This window comes from Nipponia nippon, unplaced genomic scaffold (assembly GCF_047370975.1).
Source record: "Nipponia nippon isolate SJK-2023a ecotype South Korea unplaced genomic scaffold, ASM4737097v1 scaffold_10, whole genome shotgun sequence".
Lineage (NCBI taxonomy): Eukaryota > Metazoa > Chordata > Aves > Pelecaniformes > Threskiornithidae > Nipponia > Nipponia nippon.
The window spans coordinates 27307543-27328512 of NW_028262291.1; the positions used below are offsets into that span (position 1 = coordinate 27307543).

General features: G+C 36.7%; 1 protein-coding gene across 1 annotated transcript in view; it reads left to right on the forward strand.

Annotated features, from left to right (window-relative positions):
• The window catches only part of MYBPC3 (myosin binding protein C3), a 65707-nt gene that overhangs the window by 29466 nt on the left and 15271 nt on the right, over window positions 1–20970 (forward strand). The window contains exons 17-28 of the mRNA XM_087746077.1: window positions 2714–2880; window positions 3246–3411; window positions 4361–4467; window positions 4796–4825; window positions 4976–5112; window positions 6688–6765; window positions 8028–8187; window positions 9303–9407; window positions 13014–13202; window positions 15192–15326; window positions 16541–16708; window positions 18082–18170. Of these exons, the coding sequence (XP_087602203.1) occupies window positions 2714–2880; window positions 3246–3411; window positions 4361–4467; window positions 4796–4825; window positions 4976–5112; window positions 6688–6765; window positions 8028–8187; window positions 9303–9407; window positions 13014–13202; window positions 15192–15326; window positions 16541–16708; window positions 18082–18170 (1531 nt within the window). The remainder of the gene's footprint in view (window positions 1–2713; window positions 2881–3245; window positions 3412–4360; window positions 4468–4795; window positions 4826–4975; window positions 5113–6687; window positions 6766–8027; window positions 8188–9302; window positions 9408–13013; window positions 13203–15191; window positions 15327–16540; window positions 16709–18081; window positions 18171–20970) is intronic.

Here is a 20970-nt window from a genome sequence, read left to right on the forward strand (position 1 = left end):
AGCCAAGTAACAGGCACTAACTCAGGGCACCTGTTATAGCTCTTGCACCCTTTAAACCTGGGATATGAAATCACAAGCACATGAACAAAAGCAATTGTTACTTGCACAAGACAGAAATAAGGCTTATAGCCTCTTAGGCATGGCCATCAGACTAGGGCTTGGAGAATTCATTATGTGGGTCTCTTCACAGTAATCAGGAAAGAATGTTCCCTTGATCACCCGGAAAGGTCTCACATTATTATTATGCAGTACTATGGAATAGTTATTTCTAAACTACAGATAGTCTTGGAAATAATATAATTCTTGAAGAAAAAGATGTACAAAAATACATAGTTTTTACCTGATTTTTCCATCTCTGAATGCTGGATGTATCATCTTATCAGCTCCAAATGAAAACAAACTATAGTAATGTAAGAATAACAATAAATCTGCATGTCCCCATTATCACATAGTGCCTACATCAGTGATATCTCAGAAGACATTAACCAATTTATCCTTACATTCTAAACAGGAAACAGGAAAGCATTTCCAGACAAAGAAAAGAGGCATTGAATGGCAAAGTTGGTAACAGATATTTGATCTTGCAGATGTTCAGGACTTGGATAGACTAAACCACGGCTGACCTATTGCACTAGTTCTGCTTCAAGTGTGAGGCTGGACCAGATGATCTGCAGTAGTCTTTAAACCAACATTTCTATGGTTCTATAAAATCCTCCACTTCCACTTTAATACCAACTGATTCTTCTACTTCATTGCTCTAGTTACCAAAGGAAGGCCAGTAATATTACCTTAAATGAAGTTTTTCACTTTTCACTGCAGCAGTGTATTATTTTAAGCCAAATGATATCTGGGAGTTCTTTCTTGAGGTTTACAGTTTTATCACTCCACTATTTGTCAGTACACCCCTCTGCAAACACTCTCTTCATACACAGGATCGGCAATGTGCTAGTCACTAAAACAAACACAAGTTAAGCATGCTATTCCCTTCCCATGGATTTAAGATGCTAGTCATTGCAAATAATCTGTTTTCATTATTTAGACAAGATTTCAAGAGATGTCTTTCTTACCGATGGCTGAATAGAACATTCAGATATCTTTGATGAGCCATGTGTCAAAATATATCACCAAAAAATAAAAAGTTCAGCTTTGGAACACTAGCCACAGTGCATGTGCCTGGTTATGCCACAGCAGCATGTTGAACTTCAGGATTACAGTCCATTCTCAGCAGTTCAGCAAAGGTTTACGCACTGCATTGTAGCACTTGTTCTAGAACTAATCTGCATGAATGAAGATCAGCCTTAGGAGAGCATCTTGCGTGTGGCCTCAGACTCTTGCCACTCAGCAAGCAGAGGAAACGTTACCCTGACATAACACTAAGCGCTGTGTTTCACGTGGTTGTTACAGGCATCCTCTGTTTCCTCCCTTACTAGTGTTGTAGTCCCGTGATCTGGAAGGGAGGACAGTGTTTTTCTAAACCAACTATAAGTTCCAACAAGCCGTGCTGTAAAGAACAGTTAGGAGGGAGTAACCTGTAGGTATTTTGAAATGCAGTTGCAGCAGGTACATGTAAGTCACAAGCTGTAGGATTCCTGTCTCTGCTTAAAGTTTTGATCTTGTGATTTACTTCAGCAGACTCTGACATAGGCAAAATGTTTCCTTGCATACATCTACCTACAGATTAGAGCTATAGTATTTTAATGAGACCCTAAGTAACATTTCCATTTGCTTTCCTGTAAACTCATTTGTTAAGCGGAATAGTCACTGGTAACAAATAACACAAGGTAGAAAGAAAATTCTTACTCTATTAAAAGCATAACATCTTTTCTATTTCTTCTTCCACATGAGTAAGTATCAAAGAGAAAAACTTTTTCATTTACAAACTGCAACAGTATTCAAGTAACATAATATAAATATATTCAAATAATAATGAAAAATATAAAATACTACAAAAGGAGTAAGCTGAGGAAATTCCAAGTTATTTTCTTGTAGCTTGTTTATGTTATTTAGGATTAGGAACAGGAAATCTTTAAAAAGTCTTATGTATTTTTGTGTGACCTTGACTAAATAGCATGAATCCTCTCTGCTCGTTTCCCTTCATGATGACTGGAAATTACAATAATTAAATTTCCTCCCAGGCTGGATGGTGAAGCTTAATTTAGTAATGTCTTAAATATACTGTGGAATCCTTGAATGGAGAGGGCTACAAAATCCAAAATACATCTTCATTTAAATCCATCCTAAAATTTTCTTCTTTTACTGATGCCCACAAACCATGAATTTACAACAATTATAATTCACATCACAAAAATTAAGACTTTTAAGTCATTTCCCAGCAGGTCCCGTTTACCTTATGGCAGCTTTTAAGATAGTGCTTTCCCTGCTGGTGAAGTGTGTCTTCATCCCTATATCTTCTACAGCATTTAACATACTTTCATGTTTATCTATAGCATACAAATAGTAACAATCAACTAATTCCTTGTGAGAAAACTCTCTAGAACCAGAAGTCAAATACCTAGTGAAAATTAATAGTCAAGCTAGAAGCATTCTGGTTTTGCTTCCACTAACATTTGTGCAATGGTCTCTTTTTTGCTAACTTGAAATGCTACAAAGATTGGATTCATCTTGTGTCTTCCAATCTCTAGTAACATTGAGCTGACTCTTACTCTCCTCTTCCAACCACAAAAAAATGACTCAACAGTATTTGGCATTGCAGGGAAAAGGATGGAATTGAGCTGACACGGGAAGAAACATTCAAATACCGATTCAAGAAAGATGGAAAAAAGCAGTATCTAATTATTAATGAGTCAACCAAGGAGGATAGCGGACATTACACTGTGAAGACCAATGGTGGGGTATCAGTCGCTGAACTAATTGTACAAGGTAGGCACAGGTAATATTACAGAACCAGAGAAGCTGAAAAATTAAAACAGGCTGAAGGTAACCTTCTCCAGGATAGTGCATAGGGGTAGCATAATCCTCATGCCAGGGAAAAAGAGGACTTAATAAGGGGCATAAGCTTTGATAATAAAGGCCTCAAGGAGAACTCAGACCTGTGTGCCGGATGTAACAGATACCCTGATAATAACAGGTGCTTAGCTATCAGTCCTGTTAAAGCCCTGCATGCTGTGGATTTCCCTTCATATTTCACCCTTCCACAAACAGCTTGCTCAGCCCTAGCCTTTTCTACTCAGTAAATCCACAAACTGTTTACTTGATGTGTGTATCAATTATTCTCACAATATCAGAGAAAAAGCTGGAAGTTTATCAGAGCATTGCGGACCTGACAGTGAAGGCACGCGACCAGGCAGTCTTCAAGTGTGAAGTTTCTGATGAAAATGTGAAAGGAATCTGGTTGAAAAATGGAAAGGAGGTGGTCCCAGATGAAAGGATAAAGATCTCCCACATTGGCAGGTTAGTCTGGTTTCCGAAAGCAGGTACAGGCTTGGGTATTGCATTACAATCCATAGGAACTATTATCTCAGGGGGCAGCAATATAAACCAAGACTTTGTCCTGGCTCCAGCTAAAGGGAAAAAAGTTAAAAACCTTCTCATATGCAGTCAACATATAGTCACAGACTTGCTTTGGTACATGTGCAGTCTTTTTGTGTTGGTATGTTTTGCGTGTATGGCATCAGTGGTATATCAGCAGAATTCATTCTCTGTTTTCATTAGTATTTCATGTTTTCTTGGTACTCAAACAATCTAGAAAAGATATTGTTGATAACTTTAGAAGTAGCAGTAGTGTTTAGACAGATTAAGATAGCACTTATGTATAAATCCCTTCAGAAAAACTATTGTTTATATTAACACATAGAGTTGCGCAATTCAGCGCTCAAGTTTCTTAGCACTTGAACTACTACTGGAAGCGGAGACCAAGAAGATTCAGAAGATACATAAGCATTACATCTTGTAAAGCCTTCCTTGGTACTCCCTTTCTGTATTCTGTTTTGAATTTACAGTCATACAGGGATGGCGCATCAATTTTTATCTTGTTTTTCCAGAATTTATAGTAGTCACAATCTGATCAAATAAAACCAGTTAGTAGTGTTACAACTGCCTTAGTAAAGGTAAAGGACTGGACTAAAGCAGGGAAACTGCTTCCTCTCCTCAGACTAGACTATGCATCTACCTTGAAAAGAAAAATCCATTCATAGACAACATGCTGACATGGATTTGCTTGAATACTGAAAGTAGAGCACTCTACAGCCCTGGTGGTTGTTGACTTGATGTTAGGGGAGAAGGGAGTAGAAATAGTAATGTCTGTTAATATCCTATAGCCTGCACCTTGTCTCTTGAGATAGCCCTGTTTCTCCTGGAGAGGTAAGGTAAGGGAGTGGAATATATTTGTTCATGTTTCCAGAATCCATAAGCTAACTATTGAGGATGTAACACCAGGTGACGAGGCTGATTATTCCTTCATCCCTCAGGGATTTGCTTACAACCTTTCTGCCAAGCTTCAGTTTTTAGGTAAGTTATCTCAGAATAAGTAATGAGAATTCCAGAGGGATAAAATGACGGCGTTAATCACGGTTATACCAAGGAAGAGTATGCAGAATATCTTTCCTGATACCTCAATATAGGCACATTGCTTCTCCCTGTTATTTTGTGTTATCATTATCGCATTGTTTTACAGACCCTGTTTTCCCATTTATTGCATTAATCTGTTGATTCATATGTCTTATGAGGTTTTAATGATGAATAGTTTTAAAATTACATTTTAGGTGCAGATGATATGTAAATTCTGTTTTCTGATCTATTTCTCCTACACTCCCTCACCTTTTTTTTTCCCCCCCAGAGGTCAAGATTGATTTTGTACCAAGAGAAGGTAAGAACAGCAGTCATTATTTATATGCAAGTAAAAAATGAAAAAAACATGCTTCATGTTAACTTAATGCATGAATATTCACCTTTTTTTTTCCCCCATACAGAACACTCAAACTATATTTAAAACTTATTTTCTCTGCCCTTGCTATAGAACCTCCCAAAATCCACCTTGACTGTCTGGGTCAATCCCCTGATACTATTGTTGTGGTGGCTGGGAACAAATTGAGATTGGACGTTCCCATATCAGGAGATCCAACACCCACTGTCATCTGGCAGAAAGTAAACAAGGTAATGTGTAACCTGACACAATGTCTGAGGCAAGGAGGTCACAACAGGAAGCTTTTTTTTTTTTTTCCTCAAATCTTACTTTGATTTGCAATTCTTAGTTACAAGTATTTTCATCTTCCTTTTATTTTTTTTTTTAAACCTCAAGAAAAATATTAAATAGCTGCAATGCAGCTGTTTGGGATTTAGCTGTTTTTGTGAGAGTCATCCTGAACTGTTATTTTTCTGAACCATTGCCTGTTTTTCTATTCCAAAAGAAGGGACTGAGTATATATGAGTAGACAAGTGTACATGCAGACAGTAGGATACCATACAGGTTTATTCTCTTCCTACCTCAAAGAAAAAGAAATAAATGATCAGTCATGCCCATCACCTTCACCTGATAGGATGGACATGTTCTGGAGATAGCAGCTTCTTTTTAAAAAAGGAAATCTTTCTCAAGTGTTCTGCAGTCTGTGAAGAAAATGTCTTCTTAGCAGACCACTGGGGTAAAACCGTAACTGATATAATGAAAATAGAGGACACTTGCTATTTGCCTTATCAAAGCAATTACAAAACATCAAAGAAAGAATTTAGAAGCTAAACACAAAATGTTAAGTGAGCTTCCTTTCTGGCTATCTCAGAACATCCCCACCCCTCACCATCTGTGGGTTCTTGAGCTATAACTAGCACAAAACACAGAAATACTTTGCATAATATTCTACAGCATCATTACATTTCCCATAGATGTAGATATAGACAAAATAATATTGCCAGTTATATTAATTTCCCCAGTCTCATTTCTTCATGATTGTGATGCATTCTTTGTTCAGGTTAGCATATTTAATAACACTTAGGACTTTTTTCTGCAATGCAGAATTAGTATGGAAACAAACAAAAAAGCCATTTTTCTCTCTTTTGGGAACAAAGAGAAACTGACTCTCTCATACACAAGTTTCTCTGATAAAATGATGATTGGGTATCGGACAACCCCTATACAGTGTTACTTCTAAGATGTGAGGTCTCAACATATGAGTAAAAGAAGCCAGTCTTGGTTTGAAGGATGTATAGCCTATACTTACTAATGAAATCCTAAACAAACAGTAGCACAGTTTCAGAATACATTGTTTGATGTGTGTTACAGACCTGACTATATTTCTGAGTGTTAAAACATTTACATCAACTTACTATTCCATTGTTACAGAAAGAAGTAATCCTTTTTTTTTTTTTTTGTAGTTACTCAAGAGGAGTAACTAGTACCACAGGACACAGACAGATTTACAAACAGTTACAGTTCTACTGCAGGAATGTCATGCATCTTTGTTTGTTAAGCTGTAAATTTGGTTTTGCTGAATTATCCTTCCCTTAATTCACTGCAGTCTGATACATCTATTTCCATTTCTGCTTTTTACTTTCATATCTGTTGATTTCCTTCCCAGGTCTGCTTGCTGCCTTACTTTGCTCTTCACTTTTCTCACACCTCTATGTTCAAGCCCCCTAACAAGCCTATGGACTCTTCCCCTCCATCTTGCAGAAACAGCTTTACTGCTCTGCTCAGAAAGATTTAGCTGACTTTCTGTGGTTTCTTTGCTTATCTAGAAAAGTGACCTTGTTCGAAGCAATGATGATTCCATGACTCCCTCAGAAAACAGCAGTGATTTAAATACTGATAGTAAGGTAAGTTCCTTATTATTTATGCAGACACACAAATATGCTTAGTGTTTTCCAGATAAAAGGTCCTATTCAGAAGGAAATAAAATTAAAGTCAGTAGATATTAAAACTGGTGAAGCAAATAGCACATCAGGCCCAACATCCGGCCTCACAATGGTGATTACCAAACACTTTGAACAGGCACAAGAGATCTAGTGAGTAGTTTTAGACTAAGATGCTGATCAAGGAAATCTCTTTCTAATCACCATCACATAGTAGCTGGATTACAAGGAATCAAAGCAGTTATTTGAAAACTCTTCTTAATATATTTGTGAATATTTATCCCTTTCCCCCCCACACTAACCTGTAAGCTTAAATAACAACTATAGGAAAAAAACTAGGACAAAATCTTACAGGACACAGGGAAAGATGACAATGGGTCAAGAGAGTGGACTATGTATGTACAAAACAGTGAAAGAGGATTCATTTTCCAACAAGTTTCCTTTTTGTCATAAATAACTTTTTTATTTTGATAGAGCCAAAAATATTTTACATTTCTTATGCAACAATAAACCTTTCTCAGGGTTAGGATTCTGCTGTGCTAGTCACTGTTTAGGCATATATGCTTTCTAATGGTTCCTGTTCTAAGTATATGGATACATAGGCACATAAAGAAGAAAGGAGTGTGTTATAAACGCACAGCAAAGTTGTGGTCATTATGTTTAGACTTCAGCTCAGAGAAGACTAGAAAGCTACCCCATATGACATTCTTGAGTGACAGAAATCACACTGATGCCATTAACAGTTACAAGAAACATGGTAAATTTTTTATATCAAATCTGTGCTATCTGATGCCAAATGCAGATACTGTTGATCAGAAATGTTTACTCAACCATTTGAATTTGAATTTGCAAACCTTCTTGAATTTGCACAGTATCCAACTGTTATCCATGAAACTCTTTCGATTGATACTAGCAGTTATCCCAAGTAGGAATTTGAGGAAGTACCTAGTAACTTCTTTGAAACGTAACTGGATACGTGTAACTAGCAATGAATCTTAACAACCTGCAGACTTTCAGAACCAATTTTCCCAAATGTTACTTATGTGAGCCACTTAGTCTATATTTTCTCTCTTCTACATACAAATAAAACTGGAAATACTTTATAGCTTTTCAATAATGTTGATAATATTCAAGAATTTGAAGATTTTCACCAGCTTACATACAGGCTTATCAGGCTGTCCCTGGCAAAACTTACAATGACTTTATCTTACTTTCACCCCTCACAGCTTCTGTCTGAATCTGAAGGCAGAGTTCGTGTGGAGATGCATGAAGACCACTGTGTCTTCATCATAGAAGGAGCAGAAAAGGAGGACGAGGGAGTATACAGAGTTATAGTTAAGAATCCAGTGGGAGAAGATAAAGCTGATATCACAGTCAAAGTTATTGGTAAGTGAAGGAAGGAAACAACTAGAGCATGAAAGCATCTTGAGTTCACTGAAACTCACCCTTCACTAAAACTGAGGCAAGTTCTGACTTTAGATTTAGAAAACCAGAAAATGATCATAAAGGCATACTATCAATCACAAAATGTGGCAGAAGTATTTTTCACAGGTAGTTGCCTTCTGTGTGAAAAGGCAAGAGAACAACTCCCAGTAGAAATCCACGCGTTTCTTTTGTATGTACTTCCGGTTTCAGGGGATCCTATCATTTTATAGATGACATTCCCTTCTGAAGTATATGCTTCATGCTTGTCTGAGATAAGAAAAACTTCTTGTCATTTTGTTGTGGCTTATGCTTTTAAGCAAAGATTACTTCATTCTATAAGCAGTAAATGGTTAATGTTAATTAGAGAATAAGAGAATAAAGAGACATAATGTACCTGATACAAGATAAACAGATTGACACTGAGTCACAGAAGAGCTGGGGGAATATGATTTTGAGTCAGTAATTTTTAGAAAATTTTTCGTAATATTTAACTTGTTTATACCCTGCCACACATATGACAAATGGTCAGGTTATAAGCCAACTTAGAGATCGTAAAAGAAAATTATCTTCACCAACAGTATTAAAATTTAGAATTCACTGTTTAGGTGAATACTAAGTCTCTTTTTATCTTTTATACATCTTAAGTCAGGATATTTACTACGAATATCTCCAAAATAACAAAATATGTGAGACATGCAGCTATTTTATTCTACATGAAGTTTATTCTAGAGAAAATAAGAAACCCTGAAGCAAGCCTCTTCTTACAGAACAGAATTACCTTGTTACCTTACATTTTTGCAAAAAGTTTATTATGTCTGGGTAGAAAAAGGGAGCTGAACAATCAATGGTATTTAAAGGAAAACGAACCTAACATAAAAACGTCAAAGAGCAGGATTCACTTTAGACTAAGATAATACATTCTCAGTTGTACCTACTGTTGCTATCTGACAAAGCTGTATCAATATGATATGGAAAAAGTGTTAAAGAAAAATATTTCTTTACTATTTCTAATATTTCTACTTGAATACAGAAATTGAAACAGTAACAACTCTCATTCATTCTCACACTTTCTTCAGATGTTCCTGACCCTCCAGAAGCTCCCAAGATCAGCAACATCGGAGAAGATTACTGTACTGTGCAGTGGCAACCTCCTAAATATGATGGTGGGCAACCAGTACTTGGTAAGAAGTGCTAAAATATAAAGTCCCCAGCAGCCTTGCCTGTATTTTTGCTGCTCCTTTAAAATGGCGCAAAAGGATTCTCTATGTTTATTCACTTTAGGAAGGCTGACCCTCAGAAACTAACTGCTCTAATATATCAAACCTTCAAACTGGTCTAGATTCTGGCCCTTCAATTTTAGGGAGAGAGTGCCCCCTACCCGTGCTATTTGAATCAGAGAAATATTTCAGGGAATAAGTTACCAAAGCACAAGAAGGTGATATTAAAAACAGTTAAAGATAAACATTCTCATTCAAGACTGAAATTTTAGATCAGTATACAGGCCTTTGGACTTACCTAGGAATACCAAAACAGATTTGTGGCCACCTCAGTCCCAGTTGTCTGCAATCTCAAGCACTCATGCAATACATGTTTCTTTTGGAAAACTACTTCATAATTCTACTTCACATACAACCACACACCACGGGTCACAAAACACTTTCCAATCATTTTAATGACCTTAAAATCTGTGCTAAAAACTAGAGGCCAAAGTTATCACGCGATACAGGAAATGAGCAGAAGCAATCAAGAATATCACTGATACCATTTTAAATTCTCTGCAGAGCATGGGCGTTTTTAGATAAAACTCCCTGTGACCCTCAGAAGAAAAAGAATATAATGCAGGGCCAATTTTAGGGAAAAATTGCTCTGGACTCCAAATCTAGCAATTTGTTTAATAAAGATCACTGGAGTTTGAGTTTCTTTAAAAAAAAAAATACACTGAAAGCTCTGTGGACTCCCATGGGGATGCCAGGGCTAGAAATGTTCTAAAATTCTTTTAATCCCCTGCATAGTATCTGGAAGAGAGGAGTTTGTGTTTGCTTTTGGATATTTGGACTTCATTCACTTCCACAAGAATAGAGGAACCTCATTTAATTCAACAGAAGTTATCTGTGCAGGAATAAACAAGATACTACTGGGCCAGTCCTTTGTGGTTTCATCTGTTCTGACAGGAAGCAAGCAAGAAGTTAACAATTTAAACTATTATGTGCAAAGATATATACCAATAGCTGTCCCGTTACCACAGCCAAACTCCCTCCCCTTGACTATGCAAAGCCCATGATTTGGTTTTGTAGAGTTTTCAGGACACCTATTTTAGATAGTTCTTTGTTTTGTTTTCACTGTCAAAGGAATGATTCTGTTAATGTTCCACTAACAACCCTTTGCACTACATGAGGAGGTTTCTTCAGTTAGCACAGGACTGTACTACTAATAGAGCTAGAATAAAACACCTCAGGGCGGGGGAGGGAAGCCAAGATGCAGCACTATCCATTCAAACAAAGCTTTAAAAGCAAGATAAAAAGGTAGGGGAAAGAGACATATGCATTCTTATCTGTCTTCATATTGTTACAGATGGCATTGTAGGCAGTCTGCTACAGTCTTTATTAGTTATATCCAACAGATAGAGAAAAGAGATTCATACCCCATCTTCACTCTTACACAAACCTTTCATGGGATCTCTTGTACTTTTTATATTACTAAAGCAGTATCTTTAACTATCATACAGTCTGTGCATTTGGGGAAATAATCTGCTTTACCAAATGTCAGCAATAGTACTGTCTTTTTACCTCCTTTTTTTTTTTTAAAAAAAAAAGCTGCAATTCTGGTATGCCACAGTGAAGAAGTGTCTCAGTTCTGACAGGAAACTATGCATATCTAAAATGGCAGAAAAACAGAAACTGAGTGGCTGAAACTTCTCTCAGTCTCACAGACCCTAGTGAAGAGAGAAAAAAGCAGGAACATGTCAAAGGAACCATAGTTTTTTTGCTTACAGCATTTAACCTTGTTTAAAAGCTACTGAAAACAAGCATGCCAGAGTAACTTTATACATTAGAAGTGATGATACAGCCTGTCAGCTCAAAGGTACTTCCACCACTCATTTCCCAAAACATTCTGTAGACTCCCATGCTTTTCTTGCAATTCAATGTAGACAGGAAAGGCTGCTGATGCATGGTGCCTGTGCCTATAACATGTCAGCAAACGTGCCTGTTGTTTTCTATCTCCCTTTAGATGCTGTAAGTGTGAATCATACTTCCCAGGTATACCAAAGGCACATCTGCAGGTTTGATAGCCACCACCTTTGTGAGCAGCAAGGGATTGAATCCCTGACCTACACAGCTCAATTCATAAGTCTTTATGATGTGTTTGCTATAGACTTATACTATTGTAGCTGACCACTGTTACAGACATATCCTCTGTAGACTATGGGTAGAAACAGACATACAATACATACAAATACATGGCATGTGTAAATCACTATTCAGTGTATTTTCTGATTATTCAGTCCATAGTTAAAAGATTAATAGCTTTCAAAACAAAATCTGTTTAAAAGAAGCCTACATGCATCACATCCAGGCATACTATCTGCAACACAGAGAACCAGCAGAAATTTAATATAGCTAGATGGAAAGAAACAGTTGATAACTCCTTTGTAGCAGGTCACTGGAAAATAATTTATACAAACAGTTTCAATGTGATATACAACCATCCTCCACATAAAGGATCAAGAATCACAGATTCCATTCCCAGTTTTGGGAAATGAGAAGTTTATCTTTTAAACTGATAACCCAGCCTGACTTAGTCATTCTGAAAAACAGTATGGTAGCGTGGGAAAGGCTGTGGATGTTGAGAGGTGAGGGAGATGTACTAAAGACCTGGATTCTGGGCATACAGACTTCATCTAAGCTATACTACAGGTTTATTCTGCAGTGCATCCAGCTGTCTTGGTTCTCTGTAATCATACAGGTTCACTTTCCTTCCCAAGGGAATCGGAGCAAGAAAAATGGTGCGTGGCCAGGACTCATTCCACTATAGGGCTGAAGCAGAGCTGGAATCTGCACTGTCTGGGAAGCACTCCGCAATTCCACCACGTAGCAATGGACACAGAGATCTAACATAAGTTCTTTGATAAATCACTTAAAAAAAACCCCAACAACAAAACAAAACAAACAAACAAAAAAACCACCACCAAACCAAAGGGAAGTATCAAACTGTTCTTCCAACTAATGTTTTGCATTGGCATTTATGCTGTTAGTCAAGATTAGTGAATTGCAGAAGAATATAAGAAGGAAATAATTTTTTTTTAACTCTTATGTCTCATCTTACACATTTCAAGGCATTTTCTCCTTCACCAAAAGGGCTTTCTGCTGAACTGCTGTGTCTCATGCATTTCTCTGCCATTAGGAGTGAATGACCACATTCTCACCAAAAAGGATGTACCATTTAAACCAGCTCTGCTAATATGTCTGTTTTGCATACATCTAAATACCTTAATAGTAGTGTATAGCATGCCAAATGTGCTTAAAGCCTAATACCAGACATAGACAATAGTAAATAATTTCTACTCTTAGAAGTATAATTGTTCAGGTAAGAATGTCAGACAGAAGGAAAACTGCAAGAAAATACCAAAGCTTCACATAATTCAGTTATATGCAATAGTTCTGAATCACACTTCAATCTTTTATGCCATTGGGGAAAAAAAAAAAACAACACAAATGTGATTTTCTTTTTTCCTACATGTGGGAGAATAATTTGCAGTTCTTTCACATCATAAGAGCTATCCTTTCCAGGCTATATTTTAGAGAGAAAGAAGAAGAAGAGCTATCGATGGATGAGACTGAACTTCGACCTTTTAAAAGAGCTAACCTATGAAGCCAAGCGAATGATTGAAGGAGTAGTTTATGAGATGCGGGTTTATGCTGTGAATTCTATTGGCATGTCCCGGCCAAGCCCTGCCTCGCAACCCTTCATGCCAATTGGTGAGTTTTACCACACTCTATATTATTTCTAGGGCAAAACCAAGACAGGACAATCTCTATGTTTAATCAACCTTTTCCTTTGTAATCTTCCTCTTCTCTATCTCTCATTCCCCTTCCCAAGAAGCACAGAGGTTCCAGTTTCATGAAATTGCTGATTAATTTTTAGTTGTTATAATTAGAAGTGCGAGAGTCAAGCTGGATCTGGAACAGAGGAGAACTAATTGACAGAAATTTCCCTGTCGCTCTCAGCTTCTCCCATTCCCTTATGGGTGCAAATATCACAGTATCCCACCCAGTACTCCCTTAATCCTGGCCCTCTCCACAGCTAAAAGGATAGCTCATTAAGAAAATATTTGAGGAATTCTTTTCTATAAATAATCCTACCCAACACAGCAGTGCAGTGTCTCCTGCAGTTCCTGAGAAGGAGCAAACCAAAGGAGTCCTCAGGAAGCCTGCCTGCTAAGAGCTTTAGAAAGAAGATCCACAAAAATACACATAGCTGGAGATTAAAATGACTAGAGTTGCTAAATCTACAAGTATCAGTGAAGGTGCACAGCCAGCTGAAGGAGATAATGTAAAAGCAGATGATGCAGTGAAGGGGTCAGAAGGAAAGAATGAACTGCAAGAAGGGTCTCTTAATTCTGGATTTCAAACACGCAACAGCTGGTCTGCAACAAAAGAGAGCAAACGAAAACCATCAAGCGGAGCTACTGAAAAAAAAGGTTCAAAGTTTTCATGAGATAGGCAGAGTTTTACTTGATTAAGGATAAAGTTCACACTAACTGCTTCGGAGAAGAGTTTTGGGGTTTTGATCGTGTACTGTGTGGTTGTGTATGCTCCCAACCGCCTTTGCCTCCTGTGTGCTGTTCACAGTCCTTGCTGCCATTTGAATATGAAAAATTTTGACACAGCTACAGAAAGGAAACTGGGTGATATTCTTTATAAATTTTTTTTTTTTTTTACAATAACTTTGGGAACTAAGATCAATTTCAATCAGTTGCACAATTTATAAACCTGTATTTAACTTACTTTATATATGAAATATTTCTAACATGTAAAATCTGTTATGTATATTCAAAAGGTGGTGTTCAGTTTAATACGTATACACAGAGTATGCCAAACATACATTTCTTTAACGTGATTGCTTTTATGCCATATGTACTAAATTTTATGTTCCAGCACTCTAAATGTTATTTTGAAAAAGTTATCTTTCTGTTTGCTTTTTGGAATCAATCATTTCACAGTAGCATTTGTGTGTATTTGGGATCCTCCAGTAAGGGCTTTTCTTGATTGTTTTTTAATTAGTAGACAACAGTCATGCTTAAGAAGACTGAATTTAGCTAGTAGTCTTTCTGAACTATGGATTTAAAAAGAGCCATGACACTCCTGTTCTGAAAAGAAATGAAATAGCTAACTGAAGTGAAAATGTTTCAGCCCCAAAATATTTTTCCTCAGGAATGTCTCAGTTACTGTTGTGCAAATCAGAACTAGTGTTTCTGTAAATGTGTAGTCATAACTTTTAATCATTTTCTCCACTGTTAGAGGAAAATGAGTGAAGTCAAATTTAGCCACTGATGAACTTGGTCCTCAAAGTATGTGAATTCTGCCTAATTACAATCAGGGTATAAGTACAGCATACAAATTGTATGCATTTTTATTTCTAAACTTTTCTGCAGACTTCTGCTGACAATTTGACTCCCTTCTACAACTCTTCCTTTTCATTGGCTTTTACTCATAAGGGAGCATATGTGAACAGGAACTAGTATCTTAACCTCTTGTTCCCCTCCCTGTTATAGGAATCTTATGCTGCACTTCTATTAAATGAAGTATTAGGTGTTACATTTTACAACTGAGCTTCAGCTAAATATATTTTATTAAAAAAAGAGACAGTGGTGTATAATTCAGCTGCTATTCCTCCTTCTATAGCCTTTGAATTCTCACAGTTATATTGCAATTTCTCAGAATTTACTTCTACATATTTCCTTATAGCTCCTCCAAGTGAACCAACCCATTTTACAGTGGATGATGTTTCTGACAGCACTGTTGCCTTGAAGTGGAGACCTCCTGAGCGGATTGGAGCTGGGGGATTAGATGGTTATATTGTGGAATACTGCAAAGATGGATGTAAGTAAGCACGAGTACTAGGCAGCAGCAACTGAACATTATTAAAATACTACAATTTCAATAGCTTCACTGCAATATCCCAATAAAATAACCATATCCGGTATCATTAAATTTGAACTTTAATCTATGGATAACATCCTTGCCAACCATCACCAAACTTACCACAACATGACTGTAAAACCATGAAAGTCACATCAATGATAACATCATCTTCACAATCATCATAAAATTCAATACAGAAAAGTACTACAAAAATATCACTGCTGTTCTATAGTCACGACTATACTTCTGTAGCATTCACAAATTGCATATTCCTTAAAACCAATATAATAACATGACTGTAACAACAAACTTTCAAGTAACTGTTACCTTATCTCATTTAATACTTGTGCTCTGATAATAAAGAGTATAACTGCACCATATCTACAATACTCAATTTACTGTGATGCTACAACATAACATTTATGTCATAAAAATCAAATAACAAATTTATAATCACTTCAATCATGAAATTTTCTCTGACACTAAGTTCAATTGCCATACAACTTAAACTAGGGGTTTTACAGGGTATAATTTATCCAGAAATAATTTATAGTCTTTAATGAGATATCATCATGGAATTACCAGAATCCCTATGTCATCGTCACAGAAGAATGCTTTTATCAGTCATACTTCTGTCATTAGAATAACTAAGGAAGCCCTAAGAATTCTGTTCTACAGTGTCAAATGAGAACTTAATAATAAATTCCTATAGTTATGTGCTCTATTATTGTTTTCTGCTTATGTGTCTCTCACCAATCCGTTTGGACACCAACAGGGGATATACTTATTCCAAGAAAAAATTAAATTAAGGCTTCACTTTCTTGCTAAAAATACTTCCAAAATTCTCTCCCCCCGCTTCTTGTTAATGAAAATAAATGTAGAAGCCTCATAGCTCTAAGCTCAATGAAACAGAATGACAAAGTAACTACCCAAAGATGATTCCCTTACCCTTAGCTGTTTTGAATAAACAAAGTGTATACATTCCTTAACTCCATGTGTAAACACGTCTTCTAGATCCAGAGTTCTTTTTCGAGCTTAGTTTATTCCCTTTTAAGTGTGGTATTGCATGTTAAATTCATTTTACCCTAACACAAATTTACTTTCAATTGTAGACAAGGCATCATTTTGGAAAAATAATATATTATTACAATATGCAAATCCTGTACTTGCAGCTACAGAATGGATTCCAGCCCTTCCTGGCCTAACTGAACGCACATCTGCACTCATTAAAGACCTGGTCACAGGGGACAAACTTCATTTCCGTATAAAGGCTATAAACTTGGCTGGTGAGAGTGGAGCAGCAATAATCAAAGAGCCCATTACTGTTCAAGAGATCCTGCGTGAGTATCTAGACTGAATAAATCTTATTCATCTATTTCCTCTGGTCAAAATTCTAATCATATACGCATGCAGAAAAACTCTGGGACTGACAAGCCTGTGCCTTCTTCCGAGAATAACACCCAAACAGCTCTTTCACTTTGACTAGGTGCCCAATATCTTATGATTCTGAGAACATTACTATACTGTCCAGGTCTTATATTTCTAAAGCATAGCTCTTAAAAAAAAAAAAAATCCTACTTCTTACTTTCAAGATATGGACATTTCACCTCTTGTAAGGGCATTGTCAACATTAAAGAGATACTTTTTTTAATATTTAGCTCTCTGCTGGAGAAGCTGTTATAGTACTGCAAAATGATCAAGTTGGCTACAGCAAGAGATCTATTTAAATAAAAGCAGTTATCTGTACTTGATTGCCCTAGGTTATTAATTAACACCCTGTGTATCACCCAACAGCAGTAGGTTATTATTCATTTGACTGGAGTCCAAAAGATATCAAGAGCTGCTAATAGTGGATTCCCCAACTTTGACTCACATCAAGTGTCTGCCAGAGTCTCGCTGACAGTAAAATGACTCCATGTAACTGAAACAAAGTTGTAATGCATCTCAAAACCAAATGGACATGAAAACAGATACTCCAACTCTATGTTAAGAAATTCTTTCTGTAAATGACTAGAAAAAGAGTAAGGAAAACATGGAGAACATAGAAAGCTTTCCGGTGAGGTAGACAAAAGCAGGGATTAGGTAAAAAAACATGCATAAGGTCCCCTTTTTGTTAGTGGAAAGTAAGCTGCTACAATGAGACTCCACTCCTTTCACCTCAAAGAAAGAACTATAACTGAGTGACTGTAGAAAGGTAAAGGAAATCCATTGATTGCTCTGCTTTCTGAGTAAGTCCATAAATACGTCCAAACAGCAATTTACAAGGAGCTGCAGTATCAATATAGCAATAGATTAATCATAGTCTATAATCACTCTTTCACTCCAGTACACCCTTTGTCCCATCCCTTCTACAGAACTGATAAAGTTCTCCAAAGAAACAAAGTCTACATAGAAGGCTCACATCCAATGGAAGTCACCCAAATCTGGCATTTCAGATGCAACACAGTTTCAGAAATCCAGCTGTCATTGAAACCTGCCCAATTGTATATATATAACTGAGATTTCCTACTAAATTTGTATCCAGTAGTCAAATACGTTTGAAAGTCCTTAGAGAATTAATGCCTCCCTAACTGTATAAACAGTGTTTGCACAATTTTCTTATGCTTACAAGTATCCGAGCATCTCCTCTTTGGTGTTTTGTCTTATTTGTGCTGTAAGTAATATTTCAAATTATCAAAAGCTTTGTATTTAACGTACTAATGCTTAACTGCAGAGCGTCCCAAAATCTGGTTGCCACGCCATCTCAGGCAGACTCTGGTGAAGAAAGTGGGTGAAACAATCAATATTGTGATCCCTTTTCAGGTATGTATTGGTTTCCATTTTGTCATGGTTATTTATCATCCCTTACCTAAAGCAGTTTTGCTTATGCAAGTTCCCATTGCTTCACTGCTTAAGCAGTATTACATAAAGTATGGCTGATGATTTAAAAAACCCTCTCAAACATTAAAGAAAGGGACGAAAAGATCACCCTTCTTTCAGTCACAATTTTTTTACAGTCACAGTTTCTTCCATAATCCCTCCTTTTGGGGAAGAAGAAAAAGTAAGTGCTGTAAGTAAGTGCAAGCCTGTTCTTGCTTATTGACCATAGGATGCATCTTAAAGAGAGAAGCACACAAAAGTGTAAGAATTCAACCAACTGCTCCTCTGGAGCCAACATACATGATGTTACTGGGCAACTTCTTTGCCAAAAGCATATATGTTCATTTCTGAAAGGCTGACTACAAAAATCAGAGTTTGCACATAAACAAAATATCACAATTGGCCCGTATAGTATCTGTGGTATATAAAGAATAGCTTGGGTATTACTGTACGTGAGCTCAAGGTGTAAAAAACACAGCATGCCAAGGATTATCAAGAGTGCATGCATCTAACTACACATGCTGCTATGGCATGCACAAAATTGCTAAAATATACACACAGACTGACCTAACCAGTTACCCTGTCTTTGCATTTTCTACAGCTGTATAAGCAACTATAATGACTGTTCATAAAACACCACATGCATTTTTTCAGATGCAAGACATATCAATACAGTGCAAGAAATAACGTGTGAAAGGAAAAGGTTTTCTGAGTAAGACATAGGAAAAGAAATTGTAAATTTCAGATTCTGGCTGTGACAGAGATATCCTCAGTAATAATAGATACATCATTTAATCTAGTCCTCATTTATAATTTGAAGAAACTAAAATTTCTCTGCTGTCCAGGGTTGACATTTATGAAAATGTAATCACTGTTATTAGTGAAGAGCTTTGAAATTCTCATGTAAAAGATGCTGTAGATATGCAAAACATTTTTTCAGCAAGGGAGACATATATGCACATATTACATATATTCTTTTGTTTGGGCAGTACCGACGGGGAAAAAAAAAATCTATATAAGAGCAAAATCTACGTAAAAATAAAATATATATGTCTTTTGCCCTGTGGTTACTGGGTTACAGGAAAAGTTGCTTTTTCACAAAGATATATCTAATCAGTATACAGTTGCAAACCAATACATGGAGTAACTGCCTTGAATTGCATGCTTGGACTACTTCAACGTAATCACATGCTTATTTTTTTCTTTCACGTTTCTTAACTCCAAAGTTGCTAAAATGGCCCTTTCACTGAGGTCTACCCACATGCAAAATTCAAGATTTTACATCTGATATTTCTGAGTTATGTAAATCTTAAAAAAATTAAATAAAGGTATATTTTTGCTGCTTTGATGTCCAAGTTGAAGAAAATTTGCACAAAATTGACAAGCTGTCCCATAAGCAGAGGAACTGATAAACTTTGGTGTTTTATAGATGTGTGTCTTATGCCCCTATATCACCATCTTCCCAGCATAATAACCCACCTCTTCTGCTTAGAGCAACCTCATTGCAATATTCCCAGAGATTTGCCAGTTCTTTGCCCTACTCCCCCAGGTAGTCCTAGCTGACACGTCCTCAGTTCCCCAGGCCAGAGAAAGTACATGTAGCAACTAATCCAGAGCTTCACTTATCCTGCCTGATCTTTCAGCTGTTGCCAAACAAAACAGATAAAGACCAGCTCTTCCCTGACTTTTCCTCAGTGGGGACACTAACTGAGGTTTCGGTATTTCACCCTGTCATCCCTTTTCACAAAACCGTACTAAGCTAATCTTAGAGATTTACAGTGCACTGTCAAATTTAGCTGAAATGAACAAACTGATTCAGAAGTTATTTGAGTAGCTGACTGATGGACAAATTATGTGTTGGTATAAACGCTTGCCTCTTAAAAGGTAAGGCTAACAAAAAATGCTAAAAATCTATCCATCAACAGCAAATGTTAGCCTGAGAACAAAACTACAGGTATTTTTCAGTGAATTAAATTTGTAATAGTGTTGAATTGCAGCTATAGCTATGATTCTTAATACTGCAAAAGCTATTTAGAATATACATATGAGGATCTTTCAAAGAAAGCAAAGCAAAAAGAACATTTCACTTTACATTTTGGAAAAGTTTAAATCACTGACCATTTCTATTGAAGAAAAAGACTCTAAGTAGATATGATTGCAATCTTCAAATTACAAAAACGGTACAGGAGAAAAATACATAAATACTGGAATTACTGTGAACCCTGAGCTAGGGAACACAAGCAGGCAGACTATTATCTAACTAAAGTGTAAGTCAGTGTCTTCTACTATTTACAGTTTCAGTGCAACCCTGCCAGTGACCTCTGTGGTCACTACCGTATCATTTAACACTGAAATTCTATTGAATACCTTGTCGAGGTCTCCTGGGCTAAATGTCATTTGCAAATCTATTCAAATCTTTAGATTAAAATGTACAGAAAAGAACAAGTACAACATTATTACTAACCCTTTTTCTGTTGAGTGCATTAAGCAGGCGGGACATCCTGCTGAATGGAAGGGAATCAACACATTCTTGTTTCAAAATTAACTACATGCGCACAGGACTGAAGGGATATTAATGTGCTATTAGTGGATAAAGTTCACGGTATTACCGAGCAGTCTTCTTGCCCATCATATATGTGTGAATATAAACATCTAAAAACATTTAAATTCTTTCTTCCCTGGCAGTAAACTCTCTGAAGTTTCTCTGGTGTGCTACTTACCCACTCTGTCACTCACTGTGCTC